Here is an 18312-nt window from a genome sequence, read left to right as displayed (position 1 = left end):
AAAAATCTCTTAACAAATTTAATTTTAACATTGTCTGCCAAGTCATTGCTAAAATTATCTTGACAATGCTGTAAAAAGTTAACAGGATGCAATTTAGCATCTCCTGGAAAGCATTTTAAAGATATGTCACCCCACACACAGTTAATATTGCTAATAAAATTTCTTTGAGCTACACCTTCTTGTAGTTCTACAACTTTCTTACTTAAATCTACAACATTACTTTTACACAAATCTATTTTTTCATCATACTTCAGTTCTACATTATTTTTGTGATTGGATACGTAAGTTTTAGCTCAGAGTTCCTTTTGTAAGCTTCTACTTTCTCTTCTAACAGTCTCCTAGTCTGAACAACCTCTACTTTAAGTTTAGAATTTTCTACTTCTACATGTTTATCTAGTTTTTCGAATCTCTAGCCTGCCGTGTGTCCGAGCGGTTCTACGCGCTACAGTCTGGAACCACGCGACCGCTACGGTCGCACGTTCGAATCCTGCCTCGGGCATGGATATGTGTGATGTCCTTAGGTTAGTTAGGTTTAAGTAGTTCTAAGTTCTAGGGGACTGATGACCTTAGATGTTAAGTCCCATAGTGCTCAGAGCCATTTGAACCTGCCTCGGGCATGGATGTGTGTGATGTCCTTAGGTTGGTTAGGTTTAAGTAGTTCTAAGTTCTAGGGGACTGATGACCTCAGCAGTTATGTCCCATAATGCTCAGAGCCATTTGAACCATTTTTCGAATCCCCCCTCGTTTTTGGACAACTCTTGTGTGAAATTAGTTTCTAGTGTCTCTAACATTCCTTCTACTGCTCCTACACGAGTATTGACTTTACCCTGTCCTGTCTCAACAGTAGTTCTTAGTGCTGCCAAACTCTCTTGGATTTTCCTAATCGAATTAGTATTTTCAGTAACAGTATTCTTTAATTCCACCATTTGTTCACTGAATTGCTGACTTAACTGTAGACACTGTTGACCAATACCCTTAATCTGTCCCATCTGTTCCTTCGCTTTGTGCCTAATCTGTCCCATCTGTTCCTCGCTTCTTTCATATGCTGCATTAATAACATTAACAAATCATCTCCGCCTACTCTTCCCTGTGTAATTGGAGTACTCGTGGCGACATTTTCACTGGAATCCTCTCCACCTAAGCTCGGATCTACACTTTGATTACTATTGGGCGATAGTTCACTGCTACTTGCTCCTAGGTCCGAAGTGTTTTCTACAGATTTACTACTAACTCCTTTTTTCTCACTCATTTTCACATAATCTTTACCAGCCATATACTGTAAAATATAAAAAGTTCCCACTCAAATGTTTGTCACTATCACAAAAGTATTTAATTAAAAAGATAAACCGTTACTCATCTGATGGTTGACGGTGCCGTCCGAGAATTCGGTCCTTCTTATCCATACCAACTCTTCCCTTGCGGCAACATCCATTTGTTGTGTGCGTCCATAGCACAAAATTTTTCAAGACAATTTATGTTTGGCATTCGTCTTACGTTCACCTGAAACAGTCACTTGTTTAACATATTTCCACATTTCAAACATCGATCCCAACTCAACTCCACCAAATGTAACAATTCATGTTGAATGTTACTTAACTTACGTTTCTTCTGCCTGATCCATTGATGAATGAATGGGAAATTCTCATGCTTCACAAAAATTTATTCACATTAATTGGCATCCGAACTGCACACTCGTCATGTAAACAAAATGCTTACAGAATTCACAGATCTCTTTTACTTCCAAAAGAAACTTCAAAACTGATTCGTCGCTGCACCGCTCCATCGCTTAATATAGAATGTTACCAATAGCTTCCAAAATAAAGCATAATTAATTTTGTTCAATTTTGATGTTACAATTAAAATTTACAAAACGTAAATAAACTGATGTTACAGCCTATAGTAAGATCTTTAGTTTTCCATAAGAAAATCATACTGAACTTTAATTACGATAATGTCTCTCGTATTATTATAGTTACGTAATTAATTACAGTTTGGCTTTGGTTACTAACATGTAATGGTAGTACAGAGCTCGTGCTTTATCCGATTGAATACATAGAACGTACAAATAAGGCCACAAATTCTGGAAATCGGAAAACTGTGAGATGTAAACAATTGGATAGTTCCAGAATGAGATTTTCACTCTGCAGTGGAGTTTGCGCTGATATGAAACTTTTTGGCAGATTAAAACTGTGTGCCGGACCGAGACTCAACTCTGGACCTTTGCCTTTCGCGGGCAAGTGCTCTACCAACTGAGCTACCCAAGCACGACTCACGCCCCGTCCTCACAGCAGTTCTGCAAGGTTCGCAGGAGAGCTTCTGTTAAGTTCGGAAGCTAGGAGACGATGTACTGACAGAAGTAAAGCTGTGAGGACGGGGCGTGAGTCGTGCTTGGGTAGCTCAGTTGGTAGATCACTTGCCCGCGAAAGGCAAAGGTCCCGAGTTCGAGTCTCGGTCCGGCACACAGTTTTAATCTGCCAGGAAGTTCCAATTGGAGAGTTAATTAGAAATGTAATTACAAAGAATATTAATTACAGAGGAAGACCTAAAAATAAATAACAAATGAAAATACACCGCTTGGTAATAACTTATAAGCTGTTTCTCAAGATAATGAGGTCTAAGGTTACTGGATTTTTAGATTCCCATTTTGTTAATTAGAAGCATTGATTTTTAACGCTAACATCTGTGCAGTCTCTAGTTATTTATTGCAAGGACTTATTACTTTAATTTCTTGATTAGTTACTTAATTTAGTATATGTACATAATTTTATGAACGACAACAATCCACCGATAATTATGACAACGGACGTTCTTCCAGAACATTCCACACGCCTTCGCAATGAATATCAAGTTTTTTATCAACTAGGACAGAATGATATACACTACTGGCCATTAAAGTAGTTGATTGTTTCATCTGTGTATTACACTACTGGCCATTAAAATTGCTACACCAATAAGAAATGGAGATGATAAACGGGTATTCATTGGACAAATATATTATACTAGAACTGACATGTGATTACATTTTCACGCAATTTGGGTGCATAAAAAACGGCTCTGAGCACTATGCGACTCAACTGCTGAGGTCATTAGTCCCCTAGAACTTAGAACTAGTTAAACCTAACTAACCTAAGGACATCACAAACATCCATGCCCGAGGCAGGATTCGAACCTGCGACCGTAGCGGTCTTGCGGTTCCAGACTGCAGCGCCTTTAACCGCACGGCCACTTCGGCCGGCCATTTGGGTGCATAGATCCTGAGAAAACAGAACCTAGAACAACCACCTCTGGTCGTAATAACGGCCTCGATAAGCCTGGGCATTGAGTCAAACAGAGCTTGGATGGCACGTACAGGTACAGCTGCCCATTCAGCTTCAACACAATACCACAGTTCATCAAGAGTAGTGACTGGAGTATTGTGACGAGCCAGTTGCTAGGCCACCATTGACCTGGCGTTTTCAATTGGAGAGATATCTGGAGAATTTGCTGGCCATTGCACCAGTCGAACATTTTCTGTATCCAGAAAGGCCCGTACAGGACCTGCAACATGGGGTCGTGCATTATCCTGCCGAAATGTAGGGTTTCGCAGAGATCGAATGAAGGGTAGAGCCACGGGTCGTAACACATCTGAAATGTAACGTCCACTGTTCAAAGTGCCGTCAATGCGAACAAGAGGACCGAGAGGTGTAACCAATGGCACCCCATACCATCACACCGGGTGATACGCCAGTATGGCGATGACGAATACACGCTTCCAATGTGCGTTCACTGCAAATGTCGCCGAACACGGATGCGACCATCATGATGCTCTAAACAGAACCTGGATTCATCCGAAAAAATGACGTTTTTCCATTGGTGCACCCAGGTTCGTCGTTGAGTACACCATCGCAGGCGCTCCTGTATGTGATGCAGCGTCAAGGGTAACCGCAGCCATGGTCTCCGAGCTGACAGTCCATGCGCCTGCAAACGTCGTCGAACTGTTCGTGCTGACGGTTGTTGTCTTGCAAACGTCCCCATCTGTTGACGCAGGGATCGAGACGTGGCTGCACGATCCGTTACAGCCATGCGGATAAGATGCCTGTCATCTCGACTGCTAGTAATACGAGACCGTTGGGATCCAGCACGGCGTTTCGTATTACCTTCCTGAATCCACCGATTCCATATTCTGTTGATCTCGACCAACGCGAGCAGCAATGTCGCGATACGATAAACCGCAATCGCGATAGGCTACAATCCGATCTTTATCAAAGTGGAAACGTGATGGTACGCATTTCTCCTCCTTACACGAGGCATCGCAACAACGTTTCACCAGGCAACGCCGGTCAACTGCTGTTTGTGTATGAGAAATCGATTGGAAACTTTCCTCATGTCAGCACGTTGTAGGTGTCGCCACCGGCGCCAACGTTGTGTGAATGCTCTGAAAAGCTAATCATTTGCATATCACAGCATCTTCTTCCTGTCGGTTAAATTTCGCGCCTGTAGCACATCATCTTCGTGCTGTAGCAATTTTAATGGCCAATAGTGTATATATAGACACACATACAAAGCCTTAGGAAGCACTGAATTGTCTGACAACTATCCGGATGCATATAAAAAAAGGTGGTATCGGACGTTTCATATGAGTTCTGGGGGAGGCTGTACCGTTATAACTTCATCCAAACGCGCTATAGTGGGTCGAAATTATAAGCGCTGGCGGCGCCTGCCACTAGGCCACCCGTTCGGCGGCGAACGCGACGCTGTACGCGAACACTTCGTAAGCGAACTTCTCGCAATCCTGTTTGTTATTCAATGATCGCGACTTATTGCCACGATCACCAGTGGAGAAAATGGAGCCAGCTGCTGAGTAGAAAGGCTGTGATTGCGGTGCTCTGTTGCCTCGTTGGATAGCAGTTTCGGACATAGGTTTCCACACACAGTGTATTTTTTCTCCTGGAACCCTCGAAAATCTCCAGTTTTTTTCGGTATATTGGAGAAAAATAAACTGCAGAGGGAAACCCGTGTTCGGGGCCATCATCCACCATGGCAACAGAGCACCGCAAAAGTTGGAGACAAGGCCTTTGTACGCAGCAGCTAGTGCGTCTTCATCGGTGGCGATCGTGGCACTGACTGACAAAAAACATTGCTAGACTTTCCACCTACAGTGTGTTAGCGTATAGAGTCAAGTTTGCTGCCGAAGGAGTGGCATAGTGGCAGGCGCCGACGCTTATAACTTCGACGCTCTTTAGCACTGCTCGATGACGTTTCCGGGCATGGGTTCCTGCTGTCGATTTGTTGTTAGAGACACCCTCTACAACTTCTGGAAGGTTGTCGCAACAATTATGGAACACTCTGTATTTTTCAATACTCCTTCGCTTGTAATAAACATACTTCAAACATTACAAAATTTCTTAAATCTGTATAAAAAAATTCGAGAAAGATTTTTTTTGGTGTGGGTCGGCAGCAGCGGCGCAGCTTCTTACTTCCTGCCAGGGGCACAGGACCACCTTGATGCAGCTCTGCTTGATGCCGATTTTGCAAACTAACTTGATGGCGACACCTTGGAAAAAAAACCTTAGAGAGTTATCTTGCAAGTTCTGTATCATTAGTTGGGTTATGTTAAGCCATTTATCTATACGAATTCTTGAAAATGGTTATGATTGCGATATTAATGTTGTCTGTGTCATCTATGGTCAAAGGTTTAATTTATATAGTTCTTACAATGATGCGAAAAAAGTAGTTAGGTATCTCCTAAAATCGTGTCAGACTTTCTTTTGCCCGGCATAGTACAGCAGCTCGATGAGGCACGGAGTCAACAGGTCTCTCTAAGTTCCTTCCAGAAATATTGAGTGTGGTGCCTCCATAACAGTCCATAATTGCGGAAGTGTTACTGGTGCAGGATTTTGTGCACGAACTGACCTCTCAATTATGTCCCATAAAAGTTCGATGAGCTTCATGTCGGACGATCTGGGTGGCCAGACAATATGCTCAACTCTCGACAATGTTCTTCAAAACAATCGCAAACAACTGTGGCCCGATGATATGTCGCATTGTCATCCATAAAAATACTGTCGTTGTTTGGGAACATGAAGTCCATGAATGACCGAAAACTCGCTCCAAATGGTCGAATATAATTATTTCCAGTCAATGGTCGGTTCAGTTGTATCAGAGGACCCGGTACATTCCATGTAAACACAGTGCTTGTTGACAATTTGGGTCCATGGATTCGTGGGGTCTGCGTGACATTCGAAGCGTATCACCAGCTCTTAGTAACTAAAATCGGGACTCAGCTGACGAGATCACAGTTTTCGAGTAGTTTAGGGTCCAACCAATATGGTCACTGACCCGGGAGGGGCACTGCAGGCGATGTCGTGCTGTTAGTGAAGAGTCTCGCGGAGATCATCTGCTGCCGTAGACCAGTAACGCCAAATTTCGCCGCATTGTCCTAACGGATAGGTTCATCGTACGTCCCACATTGATTTGTGCGGTGGTTTCACTTAGTGTTGCTTGGGTGTTAGCACTGACAGCACCCGGCCGCGGATGTCTAGCGGTTCTGGCGCTGCGGTCCGGAACCGCGGGACTGCTACGGTCGCAGGTTCGAATCCTGCCTCGGGCATGGGTGTGTGTGATGTCCTTAGGTTAGTTACGTTTAAGTAGTTCTAAGTTCAAGGGGACTTATGACCTAAGATGTTGAGTCCCGTAGTGCTCAGAGCCATTTGAACCATTTGAGCCACTGACAGCATTTCGCAAATGCCGCTGCTCTCGGTCGTTAAGTGGAGGCCGTCAGCCACGGTGTTGTTTGTTGCGAGAGGTAATGCCTGAAATGTGGTATTCTCGGCAGGCTCGTAACACCGTGGATCTCGAAATATTGAATTCCCTGATATCCAGAATGGAATGTCCTACGCGTCTAGCTCCAACTACCAGTCCGTCTTCAAAGTCTGTTAATACCCATCGTGCGGCATAATCACGTCGGCAACGTTGTCACACGAATCGCCGGAGTACGAATGACAGCTGCACCGAAGCACTGCCCTTTTATACCTTGTGTACGCTATCAGTATATGCGCATATCGCTATTCCATAACTTATTGCCACCTCAGTGTATATTAAATCTCACTGGACATTTGGTTTCGTCGTGTTTCATTTAAATTGATAAAATAATGAAAATTTCTCAACGTGCGTTGAAAAAGTGTACAGAGAGGTGGTTGAGACAGGGCTTGTGCGTGCCGGCAGGTGACGCCGCGGCTGCTGTGGGCGCTGGAGCGCGTGCCGGCGCTGCGGCGGGCGGCGTCGGCGGGCCGCGCGCTCTACGGCGGCGTCGACTCGTGGCTGCTGTGGCGGCTGACGGCCGGCGCCGCGCACCTCACCGACCACAGCGCCGCCGCCGCCACCGGCTTCTTCGACCCCTTCATCGTGCAGTGGTCCTCCCTGGCCGAGGGCTACTTCGGCATTCCCGCCGCAATGCTGCCCCGCGTCTGCGAGGCCACCGCGGACTTCGGCTGCACGGCGCCGGACATACTGGGCGCGGCCGTCCCCATCCGATGCCTCGTGAGTTTCTTTTTCGCCGCAGTCGCTCTCCCAAAGGCTTTCCGCTACTCTGTGTGATCTGCCTGAGGCATACACCTACATGCATATGCGCGGAAGGAGGTTCCCCGGAACACACTGTCTTTTTCTGCGGGCAGTACGCGAACTATGCACATACACTACACGTAGACTACACAGACATAGATATACACACAGCAATAAGAGACGAAGAACAATGGGCACAATTAAACGCACTGACAAACAGTATTTCAAAAACAACACATGAAGAGTACATGCGGACACGACATTACAGACATGCCTATGTGCAGCGTAACAACAATGTCCAGAGGGTGGACAGCGATACCCACAGTGACAGCGAAAATAGTGACAATGAGGAGGAACAGAAGGACGAAGCTGAGATGTGACAGTAAATAAGCAAAAGTGCTGGCGATGTAGCCAAGAAAACACAAAATGCTGTACATGGATGGGCACCTAAAGTAGTTAATACATAGGATTAGTAATAAATAGGATAAGCAGCATTATTTCTCTACTAATAACCATTTGTGTGTGTGTGTGTGTGTGTGTGTGTGACTGGCGGTCAACGGCTCGAAGAAACCATTCCGAGGTATTCACCGTCAATCCCATTCGGTGATGGTATTAACAAATCTCTCCTCTATCCTATTTTCTTTTTATGTTCTTCTTAAAAAAATTTATTTATATTTCAGCCTTAAATTATTGTTATTTTGAAAAGTATCATTCTTTGTAAATGTTGTAGATAAAACAAAAGAAAAGAAAACTGTAAAAAGATGAAAAACGAAAATTGTAAGATGTACGACCTGTTTTAAACGTCAGGTAACAGGTCTATAATTTGGCAATAAATAAATAAATAAATAAATAAATAAATAAATATTCTGTGTCATCCGAGGTTCTCGCGAAGAACCCTCATATAAAACATTCACGTGACGGATCTTCTACCAATGAGCCTTTTCATTCTAAGGGCCCGTGGTACACTGAGAAACTAGCGAAAAGTTTCTGCTCTGTACAGGGTAGTTATAAAGTCCATGAAACATTTTAAAAATGAGATATAAGTTAATTGCTAAACACAATGTAACAAAAAACACAGTACATGAAAGACAAACGCACACACACACAATATATATATATATATATATATATATATATATATATATATATATATATATATATATATAGGGTGGTCCTTTGATCGTGACCGGGCCAGATATCTCACGAAATAAGCATTCTGGCTCTGCAGTACCCAGAGGCCACTGGCATGGGCTTCGATTGGCCGCCATATTCTCCGGATGTGAACACATGCCACTCCTTTTTGTGGGGCTGTATTAAAGACTAGGTGTACAGCAATAACCCCAAAAACATTGATGAGCTGAAAACAGCCATTCAGGAGTCAGCGACAGCATCGATGTTCCGACAGTTAAGTGTGTCATGCAGAATTTCGCTATTCGTCTGCGGCACATCATCACCAATGGTGGCAAGCATATCGAACATATCATAACCTATATCCGAATGTATATAGTGACGTTTACATGTGGAATAAAGTGCCTGGACGCCATAGTTTGTAACTGATTTAGTTTTTTTCACATAGTTTGTCACGTTGTATATTGACAGGAACTTTTTTTCTTCCCTTGATGCATAGTACATCCTGTGTAAATATTGGAACAGGTTCCAATATTTACAGAGGATGCAGTATGTATTAAGGGAAGTCAAAAAGTTCCTGTAAAAAATGGCTCTGAGCACTATGGGACTTAACTTCTGAAGTCATCAGTCCCCTAGAACTTAGAACTACTTAAACCTAACTAACCTAAGGACATCACACACATCCATGCCCGAGGCAGGATTCGAACCTGCGACCGTAGCAGCAGCGCGGTTCCGGACTGAAGCGCCTAGAACCACTCGGCCACAGCGGCCGGCGGTGCATTGTCATCTATAAGAAATTCCATCGTTATTTGGGAACATGTAAGTCCATGAATTGCTGCAAATGGTCTCCAAGTAAGCGAACATAACCATTTCCAGTCAATGATCGGTTCAGTTGGACCAGAGGACCAAGTCTATTACACGTAAACACAGCCCACATTATTATGGAACCACCACCAGCTGACACAATCACTGTAATGTTGACAACTTCGGTCCACCCCTTCTTGGGGCCAGAGCCACGCTTGAAAGCTACCATCAGCTTGTCATTTTTTGCCATCAGTCTTCTGACTGGTTTGATGCAGCTTGACACGAACTCCTCAAGCCAACGTCTTCATCCCACAGTAGCACTTATAACCTACGTCCTCAATTGTTTGCTGTCTTCCTTTACAGTTTTTGCCCTCTACAGCTCCCTCGTGTACAATGGAAGTTATTCCCTGATGTCTTAACAGATGTAGCAGCATCCTGTCCCTTCTTCTTATCAGTGTTCTTCACATATTCTTTTCCGCTCTGATTCTGCGCAGAACCTTCTCATTCCTTACATTACCAGTCCATGTAATTTTCAACAGTCGTCTATAGCACCACATCTCAAATGCTTCGATTCTCTTCCGTTCTGATTTTCCTACGGTCCATGTTTCACTACCATACAATGTTGTGCCCCAGTCGTACATTCTCAGAAATTTCTTCCTCAAATTAAGGCCTATGTTTGATACTAGTAGACATCTCTTGCTTAGGAATGCCCTTTTTGCCAGTGATAGTCTGCTTTATGTCCTCCTTGCTCCGTCCGACGTTGGTTTTTTTCTGCCTAGGTAGTAGAATACCTTAACTTCATCTATTTCGTGACATTCAGTTCTTATGCTAAGTGTCTCGCTGTTCTCATTTCTGCTACTTCTTATTACTTTCGTCTTTCTTCGATTTACCCTCGGTCCCTATTCTGTACTCATTAGGCTGTTCATTCCAGTCAGCAGATCTTGTAGCTCTTCTTCACGTTCACTGAGGATAGCAATGTCATCAGCGACTCATGTCATTGATATCCTTTCACCTTGAATTTTATTTCCACTTCTGAACCTTTCTTTTATTTCCATCATTGCTTCTTCGTATAGGCTGAACAGCAGGAGCGAAAGACTACATCCCTGTCTACACCCTTTTAGTTCGAGCACTTCGTTCTACGTCTTCCGCTCTTATTATTCTCTCTTGGCTCTTGCAAGTGTGATATATTACGCATCTCTACCCTTATTTTCCTTACTGGGATGGTTCCTTTGAAAGAGCACAGCCAACTTCCTTCCCTAATCCTCTGGGACCGATGACCTAGCTATTTGGCCCCTCCCAAATCAACCAACTAACCTATATTCCTCAGAATTTCCAACATCTTGCACCGTTTGACATTGTCGTACGCTTTTCCATGGCGACAAATCCTGTGAATGTGCCTTTATTTTTCTTTAGTCTTGCTTCCATTATCAACCGCGACGTCAGAATTGCCTCTCTGGTGCCTTTATCTTTCCTAAAGTCAAACTGGTCCTCGTCTAACACACCCTCGATTTTCTTTTGTATTCTTCTGTATATTATTCGTCCCAGCAACTTGGACTCATGAGCTGTTAAGCTGATGGTGCGATAATTATCGCACACGTCAGCTCTTCCAATCTTCGGAATTGTGCGGATGATGTTTTTCCGAAAATCAGATGGTATATCGCCAGACTCATACGTTCTATACACTAACGTGAGTAGTCATTTTGTTGCCACTTCCCAGAATGATTTTAGAAATTCTGATGGAATGTTACCTATGCCTTTTGCTTTATTTGATCTTAAGTCTTCAAAATACTCCTTCCGCCTATCCGCTCTCTGCTCTCCATTTAACAGTGGAATTCCCGTTGCACTCTTAATGTTACCACCTCTGCTTTCAATTTCATCGAAGGTTCTTTTGTCTTTCCTACATGCTGATGCAGTCCTTTCGACAGTCATTTCTTTTTCGATTTCTTCACATTTTTCATCCAACAATTTCAACTTAGCTGCTTTGCATTTCCCATTTATTTCATACCTCAGTGACTTATATTTCTTTATTCCTGAATTTCCAGGAACATTTTTACATTCCCTTCTTTTGTCAATCGACTGAAGTATTTCTTCTGTTACCCACACTTTCTTCGCAGTTACCTTCTTTGTACCTATGTTTCTCTTTCCAACTTCTGTGATTGCCCCTCCTCAACTGTACTGCCTACTGAGCTACTCCTTATTGCAGTATCTATAGCCTTAGAGAACGCCGATTGTATCTCTTTATTCCTTAGTACTTCTGCCTCACTCATCTTCACGTACTGATTCTTCCTGTCTAATCACTTACACTTCAGCTACTCTTCATCACTACTACATTGTGATCTTAGTCTATATCTGCTCTTGGGTACGCCTTACAATCCAGTATCTGATTTCGGAATCTCTGTCTGACCATGATGTTATCTAACTGAGATCTTCCCGTATCTCTTGGCCTTTTCCAAATATACCACCTCCTCCTGTATGTCTTGAACAGAGTATTTACTACTAAGAGCTGACATTTATCACAGAATTCAGTTAGTCTTTCTTTTTCTCTCACTTCTAGTACCAATCCCATATTCTCTCCTGTAACTCTTTCTTCTACTCGTTCCCCTAAAACTGCATTCCAGTCCCCCATAACTATTAGATTTTGATCTCCATTTACATACTGCATTACATGTTAAATATCGTCATATACTTTCTCTGTCTCTTCATCTTCAGCGTGCGAAATCATCATATATACTGTACCTAAACTGTCGTCTGTTTGCTGTCGATTCTGATGAGAACAACCCTATCACTGAACTGTTCACAGTAACACACCTTCTGTCATACCTTTCTATTCATAATGAATGCTATTCCCAATACACCATTTTCTGCTGCTCTTGATATTACCATATACTCATCTGACCAGATAGCCCTGTCTTCTTTCTGTTTCACTTCACTGACCCCAGTATATTTAGATTGAGCCTTTGAATTTCCCTTTTCAGACTTTCTACCTTCCCTCCCACGTTCAAGCTTCTGACATTCCATGTCCCGACTCGTAGAACGTTATCCTTTCGTAGATTATTCAGTCTTTTTCTCATGGTCTCCTCCCCGTGGCAGTCCCCTCCCGGAGATCCGAATGGGGGACTATTCCGGAATCTTTTGGCAATGGAGAGATCATCATGACACTTCTTCAGTTACAGGCCACATGTCCTGTGGATACACGTTACGTGTCTTTAATGCAGTGGTTTCCATTGCCTTCTGCATCCTCATGTCGTTGATCATTGCTGATTCTTCCGCCTTTAGGGGTAGTTTCCCACCAGTTTATACTGGAAGTCTTTGGCTGCCAATGCTAATTGTTTTTCGAAATTTAAGCAGTTGCGGGGTTCGAACCCAGGACCAAGAACATTTTGATTACTAATCAAAGACGCCGCCTCTAGTCACAGTTGCAGCTCTTACCAACGGGTCATCTGATTAGCCCACGGTCTAGGGTCCATCCGGTATGGTCACGAGCCCAGGAGAGGCGCTGCGGTTAGCAAAGGCACTCGCGTCTGTCGTCGGCTCCCACACCCCATTAACGTCGCACACAGATTTCTGAGGTTATTTCATGCTGTGTTGCTTGTCTTTTAGCACTGACAACTGTATGCAAGCTCCACTGCTCTCGGTCGTTAAGTGAAGGCCGTCGGCCAGTGCGTTGTCCTTGGTGAGAGATTAATGCATAAGGTGTAGTATTCTCAGAACTGTCTTGACACTGTGGACCTCAGATTATTGAATTCCCTAACGATTTCTGAAATGGAATGTTCCGTACGTGTAGCTCCAACTATCATTCCGCGTTCTGAGTATGTTTATTCCCGTCGTGCGGCCATAATCATGTAGGAAACCTTTTCACATGAACCTCGTCGGTGCAAATGACAGATCCACCTGTGCACTGCACCTTTATGCCTTGCAGTAAATCGCTTGTTCATGTGTCAGAACCTGTTTCTAAATGTTTCTGTAGTGTATGCGTGAGAGGAGATGTGGGATCCAGCCCGTTATTAACCTAGATGGATGTGGAAAACCGCCTAAAAGTTACATCCTGGATGGCCGACTCAGCGGCCCCGTTATTAATCCGCAAGGTAGCCTTGATTCACGTCTGAATTCTCTCTCCAAATCCCAGAAGCGACGCAGTATCATACGTGACATGACCGTTTAGCAGGTAGTCCGATATATTATGATAATGACGATGGAATATTGTCTATAATAATGTAAATGAGAATACTGAGACTAAGGCATTCTCAGTTTTCTTGCATGTTGAAACTGGATAAAATCTAGAGCTTTCGACGAAATCGTTAATCATATTCGTCAGGAACAAACGATTGTCATGGCTGCCGTTGTGATGGCCATTTATTGTCCGTAGTTAACTTGCTATAAGTCCGCGTGTGTTGACATTGCATGATGATACCAGAGATTGTATCCATGTCTGCACTGGTGGTTCCAGCCCCCTCATAAGAATATAAACAATTCAGCGAATTTCTCTTTATCTTGACCTCGTCGAGAGCTCACTTCCACACACCACTACAACCATATCTGCTGTCCTGGTTGAAGCTGTCCTTGTACATTATAATTTCCACTGCTTCTTTAATAAAAGAATCCCAGTATGTTGAAGCAGTGGGCAAGTTTTTAGTGTCGTCAGAGACTCGCCAGATACAACTTCGCCCACGTATGTGTTTGCCAAATGTTAGCCTACCGCCTCTTTATATCCACCTCGTCTTCACGCACATTGCCGATCGTTGTGGCCGAGCGGCTCTAGACGCTTCAGTCCGGAACCGCGCTGCTGCTACGGTCGCAGGTTCGAATTCTGCGGTACTGGGAGATGAAGAAGCTTGCACAGGATAGAGTTGCATGGAGAGCTGCATCAAACCAGTCTCAGGACTGCAGACCACAACAACATACTTTTACAAATAAAGTCATAAAACTTTGTCAGCATGACCAGGAAGGATTCAGAATTCACACTCATAGCTATGGAACTTCGAAAACATAACGAAATAATTTTTTTTTACATGTGAAATTTCATCATTTTTTTCACTTACTAATGGCTGCATTTGTTGCTTTCTTCATAAGTAAGAGAGATTCTTCGATGAATTTTGCACAGCATACAAAACATACTTAAAGGTGTATGAAACTCTAGAATTTTCAAAATCTATTAAAAACTGTGGTAAAAATTGAAGCAATTAACTATAAAACTATAAAAGTTTAAAATATAACAGCTCATTCGTTTTTTCATAAATTAAATAAATTCTAGAGTTTCATATACCTATAAGGATGGTATGTATGCTGTGCAAAATTCATCGAAGAATCTCTCTGCCATATGAAGAAAAATGTACCTATAGCAACAAATACTGCCATTAGTAAGTGAAAAAGATGATGAAATTTGACACGTATGTTTTCGAACTTCCACTGCAATGAGAGTGAATCATGAATCCTTCCTGGTGATACTGACAAAGTTTTATGAATTTATTTGTAAAAGTATAGACACTGGTTATTAAAATGTCCTGTGATGCCTCTCCTGCTCCAAGCCGGCCCGTTTGACGTCCTACCCCCCTTAAGTAGTTTTAAGTCTACGGGACTGATGACCTCCGATGTTAAGTCCCATAGTGCTCAGAGCCATTTGAACCATTCACGCACAGCGTGTGCGTAGACTAGCTGTAGAGGTTACTTTGTCCAATTTGTTTATGGTCAGAACGTCATATTACCTATGTTCTCTCAGTCAAAGACACTGGATAGACTGCAATGCAGACATTCGGAATTAATGAAAGATTTAATCGCCGTAAAAATGAGATAAATGCTGGTACATATTCAATAATGTGGCAGTAAAATGCAGTACAAAATTTGTAACGGATTATTTATTTACAGTAAGATTTGCTTGCATGTAGTATTCATTGTTATGTTTTCTGGCACAAAGATAAATAAATTGTGCTGTGAACACACCCTAGTGCATGTGGCGTACAACTGTCCATGTGAGAAGCACTGCGATCACAAATCAACTCCACAGTAATTAATCGTCTGGCCCTGTGCCTTACTGGGTAACGTACAGCAGGGGCTGGGTACACCACCCCTTTCCCCCACATCTCCTCCTCTCCCCCCCCTCTCTCTATTCATCTCTTACGCCCTCAATGTCGAACACCCCTCCCTCCCTCCCTCTCTGACCAACTCCTCAGTCCACCTCGCTATGACCATGCCCTCTTCTGCTCCATCACTGTCCATCTCCTTCCCCCCTTCTCTCAGTCCATCTCTGCCTCCCCCTTTACTTACTCTCTGTCTGACTGAGGTACATGGCAGAAGGAATTTCCCACTATACCAGATGGTAGAGCTTTTTCCTTTCCATTCATGTATTTTTCACGACAGAATGATCGCTTAAATGTCTCAGTGTGCACTGTAATTAGTCTTTCAGCATCTCTGTGATTCTCACTCGTGGGTCAGACGAACTGGTGACCATTAACGCTGCCCTTTTTTATATGCGTTTAATATCCCACAGACTTGAACAATTTTCTAGGGTGAATCGCACAAGCAAACAATCTCCCTTGTAGACGGGTTGCATTTCCCTAGTATTCTGTCTGCTTCACCTACGACTGGGCCTGTAAGATCATTACATGTTGTATCTCTACATTTGTATGACTTGCTCAATTCCAACTGTGTGTCATTGATATCGTAGTCGCAGGAAGCAACTTTTTTTTTGTTTTGTGTAGTGCACAAACATTTAAAGCGATTTGCCAATCTTGTCTCCACTTTGAAATCTTATCAAGTCGTTTGCATGAATACGACGGAGGATGTTGTCTAAAGTTCAATATTTCACCTATATACTCCGGTAGCCATCAAGCGGTGTGTGGCGGAGGACACAATTCGCGCCAGTCAAATTCCCCCCCCCCCCCCCCCCCCCTCGCTCTATTCCACTCGCCGATCGCGCGAAGGATAAACGACTGTCTGAACGCCTCAGCACGAGCTCTTATTTCCCCTATCTTTGAATGATGATCATTACGCGATTTGGAAGTTGGTTTGTAATAATATATGCTCCACATCCTCGGCGAAGATTGTATTTCGGAATTTAGTGAGCAGCCCCTTCTGTTTGGCGCGTCGTCTGTCTGTAAGTGTGTCCCATTTCAAACTTTCTATGAGATTCGTAACGCTCTCGCGATAGCTGAATGTACCAGTCACGAATCTTGCGGCTCTTCTTTGGACCTTCTCAATCTGTTGAATCAGACCCAACTGGTAAGGGTCCCATACAGACGAACAATACTTTAAGACTGGACGAACTAACGTATTGTAAGCAATTTCCTTTGTTGAAGGACTGCATCGCATCGGGATTCTACCAATAAACCGCAATCTAGAGTTCGCCTTACTCGTTACTTGTGTAATCTGATCATTCCATTTGAGATCATTTCGAATAGTCACACCCAGATACTTGACTGATGTTACCGCTTCCAAAGACTGATCATTTATTTTGTACTCATACATTAATGGTAATTTTCGCCTTATTATACACAGTGGGTTACACTCACTAATATTGAGAGATAATTGCCAGTCATTACACCACGCATTTATTTTTCTCAGCTCCTCATTGATTTGTTCACAACTTTCGTGTGATACTACTTTCCAGTAGAAAGTTGACGTGACGAGTAAACCAGGAACATCTTATACTCACTATTCTAATGTAGACATCGTCATTATAATTAGCTATTGAACATTCCAGAGTCTCCCATGCATTATTAGGCACATTCACGCTAGCACTCTGCACCACTGCGAGTTTTCGCTCTTGCTACGTGTATCACGGGCTCTGGGAACAGCAAAACTCAGCGCTAGGCGTGTCATACAGCAACAGGTGTGTCGTCCGAAGGACCATGTAGCACATAGTGGGCCAAAGCTCAACCTGACAGTGATAGCGATGTCGTAAATTAAAGACAGCAGCTGCAGTTTGTTTTGGAACGGGCAAGTCAGTGTTCTTGATGACCAATTCAAGATAAGGAAACTAAAGAAATGCATCGGAAGTGCTAATGAAACCTGTTTGACATTGAATGGAGACAATGATTAATGGAACCTTAACTACAGTTTTGCTACTAGCTCTCGGAGTGAACATGTAGCGAAGTGCGTCGTACAGCCTTGGTAGTAATCGCAGTACAGGGGGTTGCCATGCCGATCATCCCCCCCCCCCCCCGTTCCCCTCCCCACTAGTGATTCTGTGAGTGAGATTTGGAGTCAGTTAGTGTAGTTCTGTAGGTGAACTCCTTATTATTCGATGACGGTTTAGCTGTTTTAACCACATTCATTCCCACTAACTTTCGTATAGGCACTGATAACGTTGCCATTGAACGGCCATAACCTAAGCAAAAAAAAGTAGTGAAAGCGTTGTACATTTACATGTACATCTACATCAGACTCCGCAAGCCAACTAATGGGGTGTGGCGGAGGGTACTTTCGGTACCACTATCTGATGCCGCCAACCCTGTTCCACTCGCGAATAGTGCGTGGGAAGAATGATTGTACTGGCTCTAATTTCTCGATTTTTCTCCTCGTGGTCAATACGCGAGATGTATGTGGGGGGAAGTAATATGTTGTCTGACTCCTCCTGAAAAGTGCTGTCCCGAAATTTCAATAGTAAATCTCTCTGTGGTGCACAACGCCTCTCTTGTAACGTCTGCCAGTGGAGTTTGTTCAGCATCTCCGTAACGCTATCTCGGCAGCTAAACAATCCCGTGACGAAACGCGCCGCTCTTCGTTGGATCTTTCCTATCTCCTCTGTCAGTCCTACCTGATAGGGATCCCAGATAGATGAACAATACTCAAGAATCGGGCGAACAAGCGCCTTATAACCCACTTCTTTCGTGGATGAGCTACATT

The 18312-nt window shown here is 43.4% G+C and overlaps 1 protein-coding gene across 1 annotated transcript in view; it reads left to right on the top strand.

Moving 5' to 3' along the window:
- The window catches only part of LOC126187541 (putative glycerol kinase 5), a 417517-nt gene that overhangs the window by 282411 nt on the left and 116794 nt on the right, over positions 1-18312 (top strand). The window contains exon 5 of the mRNA XM_049928689.1: positions 7204-7518. Coding sequence (XP_049784646.1) covers positions 7204-7518 — 315 coding nt within the window. The remainder of the gene's footprint in view (positions 1-7203; positions 7519-18312) is intronic.

This window comes from Schistocerca cancellata, chromosome 5, assembly GCF_023864275.1.
Source record: "Schistocerca cancellata isolate TAMUIC-IGC-003103 chromosome 5, iqSchCanc2.1, whole genome shotgun sequence".
NCBI classification, from domain to species: Eukaryota; Metazoa; Arthropoda; class Insecta; order Orthoptera; family Acrididae; genus Schistocerca; species Schistocerca cancellata.
This window is presented reverse-complemented; position numbering and strand designations above follow the sequence as displayed.